Source organism: Somniosus microcephalus, chromosome 23, assembly GCF_052327205.1.
Source record: "Somniosus microcephalus isolate GS21.2 chromosome 23, FLI_Smic_1.0, whole genome shotgun sequence".
Lineage (NCBI taxonomy): Eukaryota > Metazoa > Chordata > Chondrichthyes > Squaliformes > Somniosidae > Somniosus > Somniosus microcephalus.
In genome coordinates this window covers 21,786,719-21,805,912 of record NC_141009.1, presented here as the reverse complement: position 1 = coordinate 21,805,912, position 19,194 = coordinate 21,786,719, and the positions used below count along the sequence as shown (strand labels likewise).

At 46.2% G+C, this 19,194-nt stretch overlaps 1 protein-coding gene and 1 long non-coding RNA gene across 4 annotated transcripts in view; one reads left to right on the top strand and one right to left on the bottom strand.

Moving 5' to 3' along the window:
• garnl3 (GTPase activating Rap/RanGAP domain like 3) overlaps positions 1-19,194 on the bottom strand; it is a 484,279-nt gene that overhangs the window by 123,479 nt on the left and 341,606 nt on the right. For all 3 annotated transcript variants that reach the window (XM_085965587.1, XM_085965586.1, XM_085965588.1), the window contains one exon: positions 785-893. In XM_085965587.1, coding sequence (XP_085821713.1) covers positions 785-893 — 109 coding nt within the window. The remainder of the gene's footprint in view (positions 1-784; positions 894-19,194) is intronic.
• LOC147101727 (uncharacterized) lies at positions 3,927-14,247 on the top strand. The gene is made up of 3 exons (XR_015073400.1): positions 3,927-4,173; positions 5,654-5,827; positions 14,025-14,247. It is a non-coding gene; the product is annotated as an uncharacterized LOC147101727 (long non-coding RNA).

Here is a 19,194-nt window from a genome sequence, read left to right as displayed (position 1 = left end):
GATTAACAGGTCCACTCACAAAATGCCCATTTGGAATGCTTCAAGGTTTGTGAAACTCTGCACTGTACGGTTTGTGTAGTCCCAATCTCATCCCAAATTTAAACTGTCCCACTTGTCTATCCCAGTCCTTATTCTCAGCATGGCTCCCAGGACCTGCAAAAACCTGAAAACATTAGGAGTGTTGAAAGCACATCCTAGGACAATTTTACCACAACTAGACAATGCCGTACTGTTTTGTCAATAAGTGTACTGGTGAGTGACTGGACACTGGTTCTGCACAAATTGCCTTTTTTAATTACAATATTATCAGGCCAATCAGTTGTCTAGTGAGGGATCTGAAATTGACCCAGAACATGAAAATCTTCAGCCACCTGGTCACTCCAGAGTGCAACACAAACTGAAGCCACAGATGAACTTATGTGACGCAATACACAAACTAACACCAAGAACAAAGCTTTTGAGAAAATGATTACCTGTAATCATCTGGCAGTATTCTCTGACTATATATGCTGTGCCTATATGCATCTCTTCACTTCACCTGACGAAGGAGCAGCGCTCCGAAAGCTTGTGATTTCAAATAAAGCTGTTGGACTGTAACCTGGTGTCGTGTGAATTCTTACATTTGAGAAAACATAGACTTAAAAGTGTTGTCTCCAATAACAAGCAGGTAATGGTTTAGTGGCGTGTGATGGATGCAGAAATGAAGAGGAAAACAATCTACAATAGGCAAAGGCTTTCAAGTCTAGTCTAGTCACCACACTGTTAGCACAAGGGACGAGGATACGTGTGAAGTGGGAGCGAATCATAGAGGGTTTGAAGGATGGCGATGACTCCTCTCCTTCTTGGAATACAATGGTTACAATGTCATTTCCAATATGGCGTTTCCTTTCCACCTAGAAAGCAAAGAGTCAGAATAAATGTCATTCTATATACTTCTTAGCACGGCTCAGTACTGAAAGCGCCTCTTCTTTATAAACTTTGATTTGTCTGTTGTACCTGTTTTGCCAAATGGAAAACACTAGAAACATTTGAGTGCTCTGCTGGTTTACTTGTAGAGAAAAAGGTTTGAAACTTCGGGCAATATTTGCATCCAACTTCTTTCTCAGATTCTAATTGACATTACACCACCCAGCTGGTGAGTTAATATTCAGTCTGGTCTGTGAAGGTTACAGCCCGCTAACATCTGGAGCCGAATCATGGATGAAGCTTGTCATTACTCTGAGCTCCGACAACACTGTAAGGCTATTTTTAACCTTTTGAGGACTGCAGTAACAATCCTGCCCTGTGTAAAAGAGCACAAATTAAAATTATGCTTTTCTTTCTGATTATGATTTAAGTTGATACTTAATTCCACCTTTCTTTGGGCTCAACTGGTTTTATCGCTCTGATCTTCAGAAAAATATACAGTTGTCCATTTCACTCGATACCAATTACAAGAACATAAGAACGTAAGAAATAGGAGCAGGAGTCGGCCACACGGCCCCTCGAGCCTGCTCCGCCATTCAATAAGATCATGGCTGATCTTCGACATCAACTCCACCTTCCCGCACTAACATGGCTCCCAACACATGACCAAACAACAGCACTGGCTTTCTATAGCTCCACAACCTAGGCACCCTACCAGTATGCCCGAGAACGAATATGTGAGCATACGGGTGGAGCCGACATTTTAAAACGAAAGAGTAAGCCCTGGAGGTGGAACTCAATGCTTTAAACCCGTGTCCGAACACGCTATCGAGATAAAAGTATTTTATTTGCGTTGGAACCTGTGGTCCACTGCCAAACCAGCTTTCCACCAAATCTCTTCTTGGCTTTCAAGCTGGGTATGAACCCAACTGCCAACATTTTCCTTTTCACGTTGACTTCCGATCATGGACCTCATGCTGTTGGGCTAGTATATAAAGCTGCAGTTATACACTCGGACTGTTCTCAGTGTGGGGTGAGCCAACAGGGTCGACTGTCCTATTTACATGAGACAAAAGAGCAGCAGTAGTATGCAACCCTTCCCAGCAGGCAAAATCAACTGCTTCACCAGTTCTACAGACCTGCATACTGATGCTTTTCTGTGTGTATCAGTCAGAAGTCTACATTGACGAGCTTGCTTCCTGATGAATAGAAATGCTCTGTTGTGTTATAAATGACCGTTAACTTACTCCAGGCTCTCAGATCACTCGTAATTCTCTTTGAGATTGCAAGATATTATTACTTCTTGTGGATAATGCGACATTACAATTGCCTCGCCCTCTTCATTTGCCGTAATCTCAGCTCTGCTCCCAACTATTGATACCCCTGCTTTCATTTTAATTGGCCACACAGTACAAGTTATAATAAATACAGCCGACAAGGAAGCAATGCAAGGCTGTAATTTGATCTTGGCATTGAGGTGATATCCAAGAACCCACTCAAGTATTGGTTCACAGCACCTGAACTGAAGGTAAATTACACTCTCATTCCTGACTCTTACCCATCAATAATTCTATACGTTCACTGGCCTGTTTAAATACTTTATGGTACAGTATCACAATGTTTCCAATATCTGTTGGTTTATTAAGGGCTCGCATTGCGCCCTGCTCCTGCTGTCTTTTCATATGAGATATGATGGGGTTAGATTTTAACTCCAGGCAGGGAACAGGCGGATAGTGGGCGGAACGCTCTCCTGTACCTGCGGACGGGAGGCATGGTGGAACGGGGATCCCGCTGCAGTTCACGAGTGTAACAACCATCAGGCAGATAGGTCGTGGGGTGGGGGGAGGGGACATTCCTGCTCCTCCTGGCCCTACAAAAATAATTATTTACTTAATGTTTTTGGGGCCTCGTCATCCTCACCGTTCGATTCAACTAGATGGAGCTCGATTTGCAAGCAGTAACAAGTCTCCCACCTGCCCAACGGAAAGCCCCAATAAAATATGGCGGCAGACTGAGAACAAGGCACTAAGTGGTGCACGGAGATTTTAACTCCGCTACTGTCCCGTTTCCGCCCTTTGACCTGTGATTTTTTTTCACTCCAACATAGCAGTACTTTAAAATATCGCTTTGGAACTGTACTTTCAGCTTAAACTGCCTATTCATTAATGAAGACAAACAAACACAGGGCTGCATTTTATATGAATATATAAAACGGGACCCGCACGCATAGGGTTCTCTCCTGAACTGTGTGCGACCCGAGCCATATTTTATTACGGGTTGCTATCCATGCTTAGAGCACGAGCTCAATAAATATTACTGTAAAGATGATATCCGTCAGGGACAATGCCTGGCTGTCAAAATACTTATTTTATTACTTTATTGAATGTTGAAGATTAAAAACAAGTTCCGAGAACAAGTCAGTAAAAATGCTATCTTCAAGGATTCCTTTAAGGTTGAGACAATATTAAACTTTAAGTTCATTATAAAATGGAGCCCTTCCTCAGTGTGTAGTGATAGAGCTGGTGTGCATCGATGCCTGCTTAAGGTTGTGATTAAGATATATTGGCCCAGAAATTCGGGTCCCAACGCGTGAGTACGCATGGGGTACTCACGCGTGGACCCGATGGAAGTGCCGGTTTCTTGTGTGCACTGCGCATGCGCGGGAAACCGGCACTTCCGTTCCTCTGAACGAAGGGGTTCAGAGGCCGTGCGCGTGGGAGTCTGCGCGTGCGCTTTGAACTTACGTTTTTTTTTACAGATTTTTCCGTGAGGGTAAGTCTTTAGATTTTAGAAATGTAAAAACCAGGCGTAAGGCCTGCATTTTAAAAGGTAACTGGTCAATTAATTAAAATTAAAACATTTTTTCCACAGGTTTATTATTTTTAAAAATACTTTAAAGCAAGCTAAGTTTATTTTTAGCCCCGTTTTTTTATAAAATTATTTTTTTCAAAAATTTAAATTATTGTTTAAAATAGTTATTTAATGTAATTTATAGTTTATTTAAAACGTGTGATTTAAAAAAAAAATTATTTGAAGGTTTACTGTTATTTTGGGGCCTGTATATTCATACGTTTAGACAGGTCTTCCTGTCAATCTTATGAATGGGCTTTTCCCTCCTCTGATTGGCTGCCCATGGCTCACGTGATCCCAGGGGACGCATCGCACTAACTACGCCCCTGGGACACGCAAGCACAGCGTGCCGGCAGCTGGGCCAGGCCCCGGAGCGGAATTCCACGGGAGCCCAGAGCTCAACTGCCGGCGCGCAAGGTAAGTGCAGGTCGGGGGCTTGCACCCGCAGGAAGCCCCCGACCCGAATTTCTGGGCCTTTAGTTATCTTTCATATAGGCAACCTGCTGAGTGATTGAATACTTTACTGATTTTGAGCCCTCCACCACCATCCTGTGACGCTCCGCCCCCCTGACCCTCCCGCCCCGTCACACTCCCGCCCCGTAACCCACCAATGCCATTCTGTAACAGTCTAAGTGACAGCAGCAATCAAAGTACCGTTAACTCAGCAAATTTACGATCGCCACTGATTTTGACGGGGGGAGGGCAGAGTTACTTTAGCTGTTTTGGTGGAGGTCTCCATGCAGTGGCGGAAAAGTCCCAGGAGATGATGGCATTGTGTAAGTAATGGCATGTCAGCGAGGCCATAACTTCCTGGAATTTCTGCACCATGATACTGACGTACGCCGTAGATGCGCTTTTCAGCAAATTCCAGTCCATTTACTTAGCTCGTTGGACTACTAGCCTTCACTTTTGAAATAGTCAGCATGGGCAGATCATTCAAGGCCTCTCCACACTGGTAGATATATTTTAACACCTTTACTAGATTGTTAAAATAATTAACTGCATTTTAAAATTAGCCTCAAACTTCTAAAAGCAGCCTGCTCCAGCTGTAAAAATATTCCATTTCCCACACAAGTAGATTCTCTGATTTGAGACTGCCAATTTGGTGCTGTATTGTGCTGAATTATGGCTTCTTTGAGATGGAGACTGACTGGGTTGAGAATGCTCAAATTCAGTGCGCTTGAAACCTGAAAGCCATCAGAGGAAAGAAACTTTCATCCCATGAATCGAGGCTTGAAAAAAAACCTTGCATTTATATAGCGCCTTTCACGACCACCAGACATCCCAAAGCGCTTTACAGCCAATGAAGTACTTTTTGAAGTGTAGTCACTGATGTAATGTGGGAAATGCGGCAACCAATTTACGCACAGCAAGCTCCCACAAACAGCAATGTGATAATGAACAGAAAATCTGTTTTAGTGATGTTGATTGAGGGATAATAATTGGCCAGAACACCGGGTATAACTCCCCTGCTCTTCTTCGAAATAGTGCCATAGGATCTTTTACATCCACCTGAGAGAGCAGATGGTACCTCAGTATAACGTCTCATCCAAAAGATGGCACCTCCAACAGTGCAGCACTCCCTCAGCACTGCACTGGAGTGTCAGCCTAGATTTTTGTGCTCAAGTCTCTGGAGTGGGACCTGAACCCACAACCTTCTGACTCAGAGGCGAGGGTGCTAGCCACTGAGCCACAGCTGAATCAAACCCAGGTCCAGGGAGAATGCAATGTGCTTCCCTTCTGTGCTACCCAGTTGAGTGTGGATAGAGTCCCTGTTTCGGGAGCGACAGAGAGAGAGACGGTTAATCAGGTGGAAATCCAGGACAAGAGGGACTTTTTTTTTGGGGTGGGGGGGGAAGAAATGCATTTATTTATATATTCTTTTAATTCCCCTCAGAATCACCAGGTCTGAGGGGACGATGGCATCGTGGTGTGTGGCTAAGAACGAGACTGGATTTGGAGATGTGAACACCGGGCCCAAGACTGGATTTGGAGATGTGAACACCGGACCCAAGACTGGCTTGGGAGCTTGTGGCTCTTGAGTGGAGGCCCAAGCCCTAAAGTCACACAGGTGAGACAGATGTCAGGACTCAGGGCTGGGTAATGCATCCAGAAACAGCGTGACCCAGGGAGAATGTGATTCACCGTGGGATACCACTCGTAAAGCTGGAATATGATCTAGAACTAGCTATCCACAGCCTCAGTGGCAATCGGCAGCTTCAAGTCAGAGCTAAGGGGCTATAAAGTCTTAATGGGATTTGGAACTTATTAGAACCTGCAGCTGCTGATGGCAGTCTTCTGTACGTAAATTGTGTTGGTCCTCAACTCTCTCATGAAAAAAGAGTCTCTTTGCTGATGCCTTGTGTTTCTATAATGCAGGAAAGAGTCTCAAGACTATACTTGGAAAAATGTACAAGACCATCCCCAGCTGCCATTTAAATTTAATGAAAAGAAGACTGATAAAACCGAGAAACCGAGAAGCACTAAAGCCCTATTTCTAGAAGGTACAAACTGCTGTGGAAAAGCACAGACTCCAATTTCATTTTCTGAACAAATTTAGGGTTTAACACTTGACCATTGCAAATCAGTTCATTATATTCATGACGTCCAAGAACTTACGATGTAAAAAAAAATCTTTCTACTCTTAGAAAACCACAATGAAACATTCCTAATCATCATGTGCATTTCTTCCAATTTTTCAAACTTCAACAAACACTTTCTTCCAAAGTGTATGCTATGAAGCACAAGCATTTTCAGTGGATTGTGGCTTTTATTGCCAGAGATAAGTCAGATGTACTGCCCATTCTCTGGAGGCTAACAGACAAAGGCCCCTAAAATCCACAAGTGGCATCCATCCTGGTGTAAGTGCTGGAATGTGTCTGCCAGAGTGTGTGAGGTCAGAGGGCGATTCTATCATTGCATCTACCAGAGTGTGTGAGGTCAGAGGGCGATTCTATCATTGTGTCTACCAGAGTGTGTGAGGTCAGGGGTCGATTCTATCACTGTGCTGACCAGAGTGTGAGAGGTCAGGGGGCGATTCTATCACTGTGCTGACCAGAGTGTGTGAGGTCAGGGGGCGATTCTATCACTGTGCCGACCAGAGTGTGAGAGGTCAGGGGGCGATTCTATCACTGTGCCGACCAGAGTGTGTGAGGTCAGGGATCGATTCTATCATTGCGTCTACCAGAGTGTGTGAGGTCAGGGATCGATTCTATCACTGTGCTGACCAGAGTGTGTGAGGTCAGGGGGCGATTCTATCACTGTGCCGACCAGAGTGTGAGAGGTCAGGGGGCGATTCTATCACTGTGCTGACCAGAGTGTGTGAGGTCAGGGGGCGATTCTATCATTAAAATATCAATGGCAGGCACGTGCGTCACTCATCACCAGCCAAATTCCTTTGGAGGATGCCACTCCTGGGGTGTGGGTGGTGGAGCATTCTGCACCCCACCCCCCCCCCCCCCCCCGCCCCCAATCCTGTAAACATTCTGGAAGTTCCCCATTTATAAGGGCGCTGAAATACCACTTCAAAATTTTCAGAACTTTTGTGGCTTCAAACCGAGACCCCCCAGGCCTTGATCCACTCCTCCCCCTCACAAAGTTTTTTAAATAATTACCGTAGCCTCTTTTGGCCACTCTGCTGCCTCCCGGTTTCTGGGGTTAAAATCGTCTTGTAACACCGATATCATCGGGCCGTGACTTCAGCATGTTAAGTAGGCCCCAGCCTGCCTGGGGTGGGTGACCCCCACCCCTGCCTGAATTCTGCCTGGTTAAAATGACAGGAGATAGGAACACATCGGGAACCAGACGTTAAAATCGGGACTTCAATCTTTTAAAACAATATGTTAGACTGCGTCCGGTAAGTATTTGTGCACCTGAAATAAATGTCAAATCTCTCAACATTTGTCTCATTGGGCTCATGAAAGGGCCTCACTGAAACAAGCATGGTTCACTTCCAAATGTAAAATTACTCAAAACATATTGGCACATATGCCATAGTCCACTTTTTCAAAACTCCCTCCTAAAAATGCTAACAGTAAGGGGGTAATTTTCCAAATACATGTTATTGGAATTTTTCCAACACCAATTGATTTTCCAGTGTGCTCTGGCAGCAGATGAGGTTCTCTGGCCTGGCGTGTACACAGAAAGCTATCCCCTAAAAATGCTCAGGCTCTGTCATTAACAGTATAGTTATTCAATTTATAAAGGAAGGGTATGTTTTGAAAGAAAAGTGGACTTTTAGAAAGGTCCAGTCGCAATCTATAGAAAGTCCAGCACAGCTATTCAGCCAATGAAACCATACTTAATATTCAACTGAGCACAGCTAACTCCTGGGGGGAAAAATTCAGTATCGCCCCATTTGGGGCGCGATTATCGACCGTGTGCAAAGTTTAGCACCTGGCGCTAATTATCGCTTCCGACTGCAAACTTGGCTTTTATCGCCCCTGGAGGTGATTGGAGCGCTAAATCAGGTGCTTCACACCTGTCTTAAGGCGCAAAGGCTGAGGAGAGAGGCGCTATTTCAGAGCGCTGGCGAAGCTCATGTGATGTCAGTCAGCAATGGAACACAGACACGCTGGCGCCGGGCAGTTCTTAAAGGGGAGGGTTGATCTTGCTCTTGTAGGGTTTGAAAATCCACAACCATGTTTTACCAAAAATTGGATTGCCCTATACAGTTTAAAACCAACATTTTCGGCCAAGGCAGAGGTCCAGACAAGCAGGCTGGGATATGCCTGGGACATCCAAATACAGGGGACTGTGGCTCAGAGGCGAGTCATAGATGTCAGCCAATCGAAGCAGAGTGCATTCTCAAAGGCCAATCAGGGGACCGAGTCAGACCTGAAGCGAGGAAACCCCCGGCCAATGGGGACCACCCGGTCCGGGTTTGAATATGTGACTCACCCCTAATCGGGCTATGAATACAAGCCATCATCACCTTAATCAACTCGGACTAGGGACAATAGTCTTGGGATCACTACAGTTAAGAGGTGGCCCAAACTAATCAAGTCCCAGGACTGACACAATGGGGCAGCAGACTTGGAGGAGCCGATGTGCACTCAAAACAATACCCCTGTCCTCACACCTACCTGTATAAATATGGAACACAAGAAGGACCAACGCTGAGAGAGAACTATTACCAGAAGAACGAACAGGAGAGCGAGTTAAGACGCTGAGGGAAAAGACGAGCCCGGGAGAGACGAGCTGGGGCGAACTAACATCTAAAGAACTCCAACCGCGCTGAGGAGAAGATCCACCATCAGGCCCCAGGCTCAATCAGTATACTGAAGGTTTACTCCGCTGCCAGACGGCGCAACATCGCCGCAAGAAGCCGTACCGTATACCGACTCCCGTTCCGGGGACCTCAACAAGAAGACACCAATGACCGAAGTGGCTGTGGAAGACGGCATTCACTCCAGTCATTTCGGGAACCTTTTCCATCAAGCACAAACCAACCAATGACAACCGACCAAAAGCGCAATCAACAAAACCAAACTTCGAGAAAACCCGACCAGACGCAGCAAGGTCCTCTCCGAGGTTCGGGGTACGGCGAACCCCGAGGCACAGGTCGAATTCCGACGACGACAGCAACAACAACAACCCAACAACCGCACTCAAAATTCCATCTGTCAAGGGAGGAGGCTGTGAGTAAAATCCAAGGGCCTGCAACTGTCAGTCTAGTTTAGGTAGGAAAGTGGGTTGGTGGGATTGGACTTGGTAAAGATAAAACTGTGTAAACATTCTCGTTGTGTCCGTTCTCTCTCATATTTTATTTATAGTTATAAATGTGTGTGTGTGTTTATTACGTTTGTGGTAGAACTTACCTTGGCAAATAAAATTGGTTGTCACCTGTTCTTTTTCCAAGGACTACTTGTCTCCGAGTGTCTATTTAAAGTGCATCGTTCTCCACCCAAATTCTGGAGTTAGAACCAGATAGGGGCATTAGGGCGCTTCGAACCCGCCAAACAAGGGAACAGCAGACTAGGGAAAAGAGAGAGGACTCCAGGAGCACTTGGGCTCAGGAGTACCCCACAGATTAGGTATAAACTGTGCGGGTCACCACCGTATTTTAGTCCTCCTCTATAAGCTGTTGTTCTCTATCTCCTTAGAGGGTGTTTAGTGACACCCTACCTGCAGGCTAACATAAGCTGCAAGGGTATAAAGGAGACCGAGGCCCAATACATCAACAGGCACTAAAGACCCCTGCAATTGGGCAGAGCAGAGCCCCATCCCCTTACACTCTCCATCCACATCCTGCTCATTGCAGCCTTGAATCTCGGCCTGGAGAGACCTGTACATCAAATCTGCTGGAAAGAACAATGGAGAGGCCCAGGGAAAGGGCTCAGAATGCAGCCCCCACAGTCTCTTCTAAATCGATACAAGGAAGTGCAAATCAGAATGAACCTGCAAAGTGCTGCTCAGTACCCAAAGCTCCTTCACACAGCGTTGAATATCTCCTGCAGTCTCTCTCACAGAATGCGTGGTGCAAAAATGTCCCCAACAAAAAAAGGCAGGAAGCGTTCGCCTTTAACTAGCGCTCCCCCAGTCCCTTCCTGACTGCAAAACGCTCCCCGCAACCTGTCGTTGCTAGCGGCAGGCGGCAAGGCAGGGGGCGCCACTCAATATCCGGTCATTGGACACTCGACTGACGTCACAATCTGCCGGCGCAGGAGATCGTGGCGGTAGTGTTTAGCGCCGCCGCAAAATGTCTAGTTAATTTCGTGAGCGGCGCAAACATCGCCTCGCACGGGCGCGAGTTGCTTTGCGCCCTCTTAAGGCGCTAACGGGAGGCACAAACCAACTGAATTTTTCCCCCCTGATGTCTTATTGACGCTGTCATATCATGAGGAATTTGGACAGCGATCAGGGCTGAGGAATTTGGACAGCGATCAGGGCTGAGGAATTTGGACAGCGATCAGGGCTGAGGAATTTGGACAGCGATCAGGGCTGAGGAATTTGGACAGCGATCAGGGCTGTACAAACAACCAATTTGAAAAATATTCCCACCAGAGGAATTAAAGCTCTCTCGGGTGTAACTAAATGGCAATACCCACATTAGGTTCTATATCCACTTGTTTGCCAAATTGAAGGCTGGCGACAAGACTAACACCATTCAGGTTTTGCCTTGTTCCACAATGACCCAACTATCACTCCACTGAGAAAATCCACATCCGCACCCTATTGATACATTACTACATAATCCCAATAATAGCAGGATAGTTAACTCTCTGCTAAGTTGACGGCAACATGATAATCAATTCTGTTTTGAATTTGCTGTGGCCATTGCAATGGGCCCCGATTTTAAGTCCAGGTGAATTCCCCTCTCAGGCCTGAGTTAAAATTACAGTCGGGTCTCAATGATGTCATCGGGCCGCAACATGCATATGTAAAGAAGGACCCTGCTAGCTCTGGGCACGTGTCCTTTGCTGCCTGCTCAGGAGAGCAGGTTAAAATTGCAGATGTTGCGATCGTGGTGGCTTTCGGACAGGTGAGAGCCGGGGTGATTTTAATTGGCCACCCGCCAAGTTTCTGATCTGCATACGACAATATTTTTTTTTAGCCTTCCTCGTGATCAGATTGTTTTCTATTTGACACCTCAGTAAAATGTCCTTACTGTAAGATGAGACACTTAAACCTGCTATCAGTGTCAGTGCAGACAGAGGCTGACACTACAGGAATAGATCTGTATCACTAATGAAAACCTATACCGTGAGTTTTGAATTATGACTAACAATGGTGGGAAATTGTTGTGACTGTTGTATTTGATGTTTACGAGCAATAAAGCTTTTTATAAGTTGCGAGTAGGCTGAATAAGATAAGCCTTTGGCAATGATCTCATTCTGCCACTTTGTACTGATGACATTGTGGAGTTCTTTTAAAATGCGCGCCTACATTAATCTGTGCAGCAGGTTTCAGGGAATTGCAATATATTAATGTGAACAGCTTGAGCTGTTAAGTGAGAGTTAATACTGTGTAACAATTTGGAAGCTTCTTGCCGGCATGCCTGTCCGTGTATGGGTGTGTGACTGACTAGAAGATGCTGTTTAATTAATTAGCTGCAATAGCGAGGGCGCACACAATAGAGAATCAGCAGCTGGAACAGATGTGTCCAGACAATTTAAGGCAGCACTGCCTCTGCACTATTTGGTGGCGTTCTGGGAGAGCCACAGGAGAATTGGCAAGTTTATTTAGTCCCAATTAAAGAAGATCTTTTTCAACAAATTGCGCGCCGCAGTGCTTCTCGAACTCAACGCGTGACATGCGTGGACCTGAGAATCCGAGTCCCAGTTCTAAAATAGCAGTCCATTGAAAAGCGTGATACGAACATACGAAATTGATGGGCAGGAAAGGACCAGCTGGTCCATCGAGCCTGCCCCACACCCGCATCCTGACTAAACTCTGCCTATTCCCCCCCGCCACCACCCCCCCGAGCCTGCCCCACACCCGCATCCTGACTAAACTCTGCCTATTCCCCCCCCACCCCCCACCCTCCCGAGCCTGCCCCACACCCGCATCCTGACTAAACTCTGCCTATTCCCCCCCCGCGAGCCTGCCCCACACCCGCATCCTGACTAAACTCTGCCTATTCCCCCCCCACCACTCCCCCGAGCCTGCCCCACACCAGCATCCTGACTAAACTCTGCCTATTCCCACCCCCCCGAGCCTGCCCCACACCCGCATCCTGACTAAACTCTGCCTATTCCCCCCCCCACCACTCCCCCGAGCCTGCCCCACACCAACATCCTGACTAAACTCTGCCTATTCCCCCCCCACCCTCCCGAGCCTGCCCCACACCCGCATCCTGACTAAACTCTGCCTATTCCCCCCCCACGAGCCTGCCCTACACCCGCATCCTGACTAAACTCTGCCTATTCCCCCCCCACCACTCCCCCGAGCCTGCCCCACACCAGCATCCTGACTAAACTCTGCCTATTCCCACTCCCCCGAGCCTGCCCCACACCAGCATCCTGACTAAACTCTGCCTATTCCCACTCCCCCGAGCCTGCCCCACACCAGCATCCTGACTAAACTCTGCCTATTCCCACCCCCCCGAGCCTGCCCCACACCCGCATCCTGACTAAACTCTGCCTATTCCCCCCCCACCACTCCCCCGAGCCTGCCCCACACCAGCATCCTGACTAAACTCTGCCTATTCCCCCCCCGAGCCTGCCCCACACCAGCATCCTGACTAAACTCTGCCTATTCCCACCCCCCCGAGCCTGCCCCACATCAGCATCCTGACTAAACTCTGCCTGTTCCCACCCCCCCGAGCCTGCCCCACACCAGCATCCTGACTAAACTCTGCCTATTCCCCCCCCCCGCGAGCCTGCCCCACATCAGCATCCTGACTAAACTCTTCCTATTCCCCGCCCCCCCCTCAGCCATGTAATCATCTGAACAGAATGGAATGTTAATGCTTTAAGTCACGTGCGGGCAGCATAATGAGACCAGCAGTGAATTCCAGGTGCTCGGGGGTTGGGATGAGCATCGAACCAAACCCCGATCCCGAGTTCCACATATTTCAAGGGTCTTATTTCAAGCTAAGACAAACCCTGATCTTTCCCAGTTTGTGCAAGGTGTGGCTTGGATCATGCATTGGAACAGCACAATCTAGGACCAGAGTCAGGATTCACCCTGATGGGACTAAAGGTTTCTCGGTTTACGCACTTTAAGGGCCGTGCATTGTCTCAGCCTAGATCGTGATCGACGTGGATCCACAGCAACAAAGCTGTTCACAATTTTGCACAAATTGCCACTAAACTGGTCATTTCAGCAGAATGGGTGATGTGAGAAGCACTATTTCAAGACTGGGTTCAAAGACATTGGGCAGGATTTTCATTGGGCCATGGAGGCGGGATTGGAGGTGTGTGGGGGGTTAAAATACCAAAATCGGGGAGGCATGAACCCATCCCGCCCCCAACCCACCTCCATGCCAGTTTCAAAGGAGGCCGGTACCCGACCCGCACTGGGACCCGCCTCGCCGAGGCGGGAAGGGGATTAATGCCAATTAACTGCCTGTTAACAGGTAGTTAACAGGCAGTTTTTAGCCTAATCCCTATTTTCATTGGTGAAATGTGGGATTCCCGACGGCTCCAAACCACGCCAAGTTAGCAAGGCGGGCCGTCGGGATGAAGGGCTTGGAGGGGTCGAGATGTCAGTGTTCAGGTGAGTGATGGGTGCATGAGTGCAGAGGTAAGTGTGTTTGATGTGTGTAAAGTGTTTAAAGAAGTTTTACTTACATGTACTTACCTTTACAGCCTTCCTTCCTTCAGGTCTCGGGAGTCCCTCATCTCACCGGCACAGAAAGCAGAATGGCCGCGAGCTGTCAAAAGTTCCAGCATTCAGCTACAACAACGGAAATGCTGGAAAAACTCAGCAGGCCAGGTAACATCCGTGGAGAGAAAATAGAGTCAACGTTTCGGGGCACACCCTTTGTCAAGACTGGAAAAGCACAGGAAATGAAATAGATTAAGAGGCCGGGCTAGGAGAGAACAAGAGGCAAGTGAAGAGACATTAAGAGGTATTCAAAATGAGACAAGATGGTGGTAGGACAAGTGGAGACAAAAGACGGCTCTTGATTAGGTGTGAAACGTGATGGCAGAATGGGAGACAGCTGCCATGTGGGAGAGAAAAAAAAAGAAAGGGGGGCGGGGGAAGAGTTATTTCGGATTTCCAGCATCTGCAGTATTTTGCTATCGTTCCAGCATTCAGCTTTCTGTTCCAGGGAGATCTCTAATTCATCCTGAGAGGAAGGAATTAACCTGGAGTACAGATTGTCAGTGTTTGACAGCTTGTCAAACGCTGATATTTCATCTGTCAAAAGGTCTTGACAGATGAAATGCCAATCTGTGATGTCACCTGTTGCCGGGTGGCCCTTAATTGGCCTGCTGGGCAGGCTCAACAAGGTCAATCAAGTCAAAATCGCATGGGTTGGCTAGAACTCGATGGAGGCGGGACTACAACCCCGAAAGTTGTAGTCCCGTCTCCTACTTGCCTCCTCAATGAAGATCCAGCCCAATGAGTCAGATTCAGACTGTCAGGCACAGAGATATTTATACAGTTACATCACATTAACAGCATTCACAGACAGTTGAAATGTTAATACCAAACATTCCAATTCATTGCTGCTCAACGTACTACTGGTTAAGTTAAGCTACTTTTATATGGGGCTGGGTGCAGGACTAACAGCGCCAGCTTGGACGTGTGAATCTCGCACAGCTGGCGGTAACACCAAGGTAAATGCACCGGAATCGCCAACTGAGTTTTAAAAAAAAGGGGGACCTCTTGCCCGTCGGCACCATGAAAATATATTTGCCAAATTTGCCAAGGCCAGCAGCCAGAAAGGTCCATATTTTTTAGCTGCAGGCGTGGTTAATCCAAGAATTATACTTTGGTGTTGCCACTGGCTAGGCGAGACCAGCATGTTGGGAGCCACTGATACCGGTACAGTACCACAGCAATAATGGGTGCGGTAGCATAGTGGTTATGTTACTGGACTAGTTAATCCAGTAGATCTGGACTAATGATCCTGAGACGTGAGTTCAAATCCCACCATGGCAGCTGGGGAATTTAAATTCAGTTAATTAAATAAATCTGGAATAAAAAAGCTAGTGTCAGTAATGGTGACCATGAAACTACTGGATTGTCATAAAATCCCATCTGGTTTACTAGGGAAGGAACTCTGCTGTCCTTACCCGGTCTGACCTATATGCAACTCCAGACCCACAGCAATGTTGACTCTTAACTGCCCTCTGAAATGGCGGCTCACCACCACCTTCTCAAGGACAATTAGGGATGGGCAATAAATGCTGATCTTGCCAGGGACACCCACATCCTGTGAATGAATTTTTTTTAAAAGGTATCTAAATTCACCGCCCAACACAAGCAGGATTGCAGTACCTGATCTATGCAAATGAATACGTTCATTACTGTGTTGATAATGAAGAGTAGAGAATGGTGATGAAAGGAAAAGGGGCCCTTCACCGAAAGGGAATTGCTTCTTTTAGTGAAGCAGTGTGTCAGGCCAAGCAAACTCTTTTATGGAAAATAGCTAGAACAAAAAGTCATCAAAAGGCTCGGAAAAATCACTTTCAAAAATCAAGAATGTCAGCCATGTAAAAGGGAATGCATTGATGATCGAAAACATATTGCTAAATTGAAAACAGCACATAATAAAGAAAGAAATTCTGCAGTGGAGAAAAATCTCCTCCCTCCACCCCCCCCCCACACACACACAAACCCCCCCACAAATATCCTTACATGGTCAGAAAACTAATGACCCAGCTATTCAGTATTCTAGATAAGAGAGACAACACTACCCGTTTGACAAAACTACGAGACATAACAGAATAAAAGTCAGTCCCTTGTCTGTATTTTTGTCTGCAAATATGTACTGCTGAAAGTGGCTCTTATTGACTCGGTCAGTTTACCAGGCGAAATAATGAGAGGGAGAGTAACAAAATAGCAATGACAACTGTGTGTGAGGAAAAAAGGTCAGATATGAATTGGCAACTAACAAAAGTGAGGGTACCAGATAAATGAATTACTGGCAATGCATTGGAGAGACTTGGAGACATTCTGGGGCAACAAATGGGAAATGGCAACTGAAAATAATGATATAAACTGAAAATGGTAGAAATCTGAAATGAAAACAGAAAATTCTGTAAATACTGAGTGGGTCCATCAGAAAGACAGAGACTTTCATTTATAGAGTGCCTTTCACGACCACCAGATGTCCCAAAGCGCTTTACAGCCAATGAAGTACATTTTGAAGTATAGTCACTGTTGTAATGTGGGAAACACGGCAGCCAATTTGTGCACAGCAAGTTTTAGTGATGTTGGTTGAGGGATAAATATTGGCCAGGACACCGGGGAGAACTCCCCTGCTCTTCTTCGAAAGAGTGCCGTGGGATCTTTTACGCCCACCTGAGAGAGAGGACGAGGCCTCGGTTTAACGTCTCATCCAAAAGACGACACCTCCAACAGTGCAGCACTCCCTCAGCACTGCACTGGAGTGTCAGCCTAGATTTTTGTGCTCAAGTCTCTGGAGTGGGACTTGAACCCACAACCTTCTAGATTCAGAGGTGAGGGTGCTACCCGCTGACCCACAGCTGACACTAGCATCTGTAAAGAGAAAAGACCATTAACATGTTGGACACAGGCCCTCCATCAGAACTAAACTGTAAATTAGTCTTAAGGGGGAACAGTCTGGATTAAAAAACATTCAACAAATGTCTGGGGAGTGAAAAAAACACACGCACACACACAGGTGACACATAGATGAATTTCGGTATCCAGTCACATCATTTGACTGCACATTTGTAAACAGAAAAAGGGTTTTCCAAAAAAGTTATTATTAAAACAATTAAGTATATTCATATTTTTCCTCTCCGCTTTTGAGGACACTTATTATAATTGCTCAGATCTGACAGATCCTTTGAAGTAGGATGTTCTTCAAAGCTCTGAATTTTAAAAAGTGTGCTGGGGAAATTAGCAATAATTAATCATCAACATTTTAATTGAACTTGGCACCAAGATCGATCTTCAGTGAAAAGCCTGGAGTCAAATATTAAATGGGTGTCACGGCGCAGTATCTAATTAAGTGTCCCGTGCAATGGATTAGTAAAGATATAGGTTTGAAGTTCATCATTATTTCAGTTTTTTTTATATTAGTTTTTGGACATCAATTGAAGTGCCGTCTCTCTTGTCCTACCTTTAACTAACATGCCTGCCGGAAATTGCACCAATACCTGTAGATCAAGGTTGGCATCGCTAACTTAATACAGATTAAGACGTGTAAAACCAACCACGCTAACAGTTGAATAATTGGCTGATTCTGTCAGAAATATGAAAATAAAATGGCCCCAGTGATAAATTAGCTGCGTCTATGGAACAATATTGTGTGGTTAGACGGCTGGTCCGACATCCAGTCTTGGATGAGCAGTCATTTAAATTCAGTTAAACATTCAGAAAACCGAAGCCATTATCTTTAGCCTGGCCACAAACCTTTGTCTGCTCTCTGTTCACTCTATCCCGCTCCCCAGCCACAGTCTCAAGCCAAGCCAAACTGTTCTCAGCCTCAGTGCTCTATTCAACCCCGAGCTGAGGTTCCAATCTTGTATCCTTTTCATCACAAACAATGCCCAATTCCACCTCCTTAACATCTCTTGACAGCTGCCCCTATGTCAACCGATGTGGTGCTGGTACCCTCATTCATGCCTTTGTTACCTCCAGACTTGACTATACCAATGCGCTCCCGGCTAATCTCCCAACCGTAAACTTTGGCTCATCAAAACTCTGCTGGCCGTATCCGATCCCGCACCAAGTCTCGCTTGCCCGTCACCCCTGTTCTCACTGACCTATACCGCTCCCAGGTCCCCTGTGGCTCAAGTTTAAAATTCTCATCCTTGTGTTTAAATCTTCCCGCCCGACTTATCTACATATAACTTTCTCCAATACTACAACTTGACCCCTCCAAATTCTCCGTTCCTCTGACTCTGGCTCCTGTGTCATGCCCCCACCCCTGGGTCCACCATTGGCAGCTGCCCATGTCCCACTTTCTGAAGTTCCCTCCCAAAACCTCTCCACCATCCTCTCCATCTTTAAGGCTCTCCTTAAAACCCATCTGTTTGATCAGACTTTTGCTCGGTCTTGCTAATAGTTCCTTCTTTGTCTAAGCATCCACTTTTTGTCCTTTCTACATTCAAAGGCGCAATATTGATGCAAGTAGTTATTGATAGATTGACAAATTTGTAAGTAGTGCAACCCTTATAGATATGTGAAGAGAAAAAGATTGGTGAAGTCAAGCGTAGGTCCCTTGCAGTCAGAATCAGGGGAATTTATAATGGGGAACAAAGAAATGGCAGACCAATTAAATACATGTTTTGGTTCTGTCTTCACAAAGGAGGACACAAATAACCTCCCAGAGATGTCGGGGAACATAGGGTCTAATGAGAGAGAGGAACTGAAAGACATCAGTATTTGTAGGGAAATGGTGATAGGGAAATTGACAGGATTGAAGGCCGATAAATCCCCAGGGTCTGATAATCTACATCCTAGGGTACTTAGGGAAATGGCCCTAGAAATAGTGGATGCATTGCTGGTCATCTTCCAAAATTCGATAGACTCTGGAACAGTTCCCATGGATTGGAGGGTAGCTAATGTTACCCCACTATTCAAAAAAGGTGGTAGAGAGAAAATGGGAATTATAGACCGGTAAGCCTGACATTGGTGGTGGGGGAAATGTTACAGTCCATTATAAAAGATGTAATAGCAGAGCACTTAGAAAACAGTGACAGGATCGGACAAAGTCAACATGGATTTACAAAAGTTAAATCATGCTTGACTAATCTACTGGAATTTTTGTAACTGGTAAAATAGATAAGGGAGAACCAGTGGATGTGGTGTATTTGGACTTTCAGAAGGCTTTCGATAAGGTCCCGC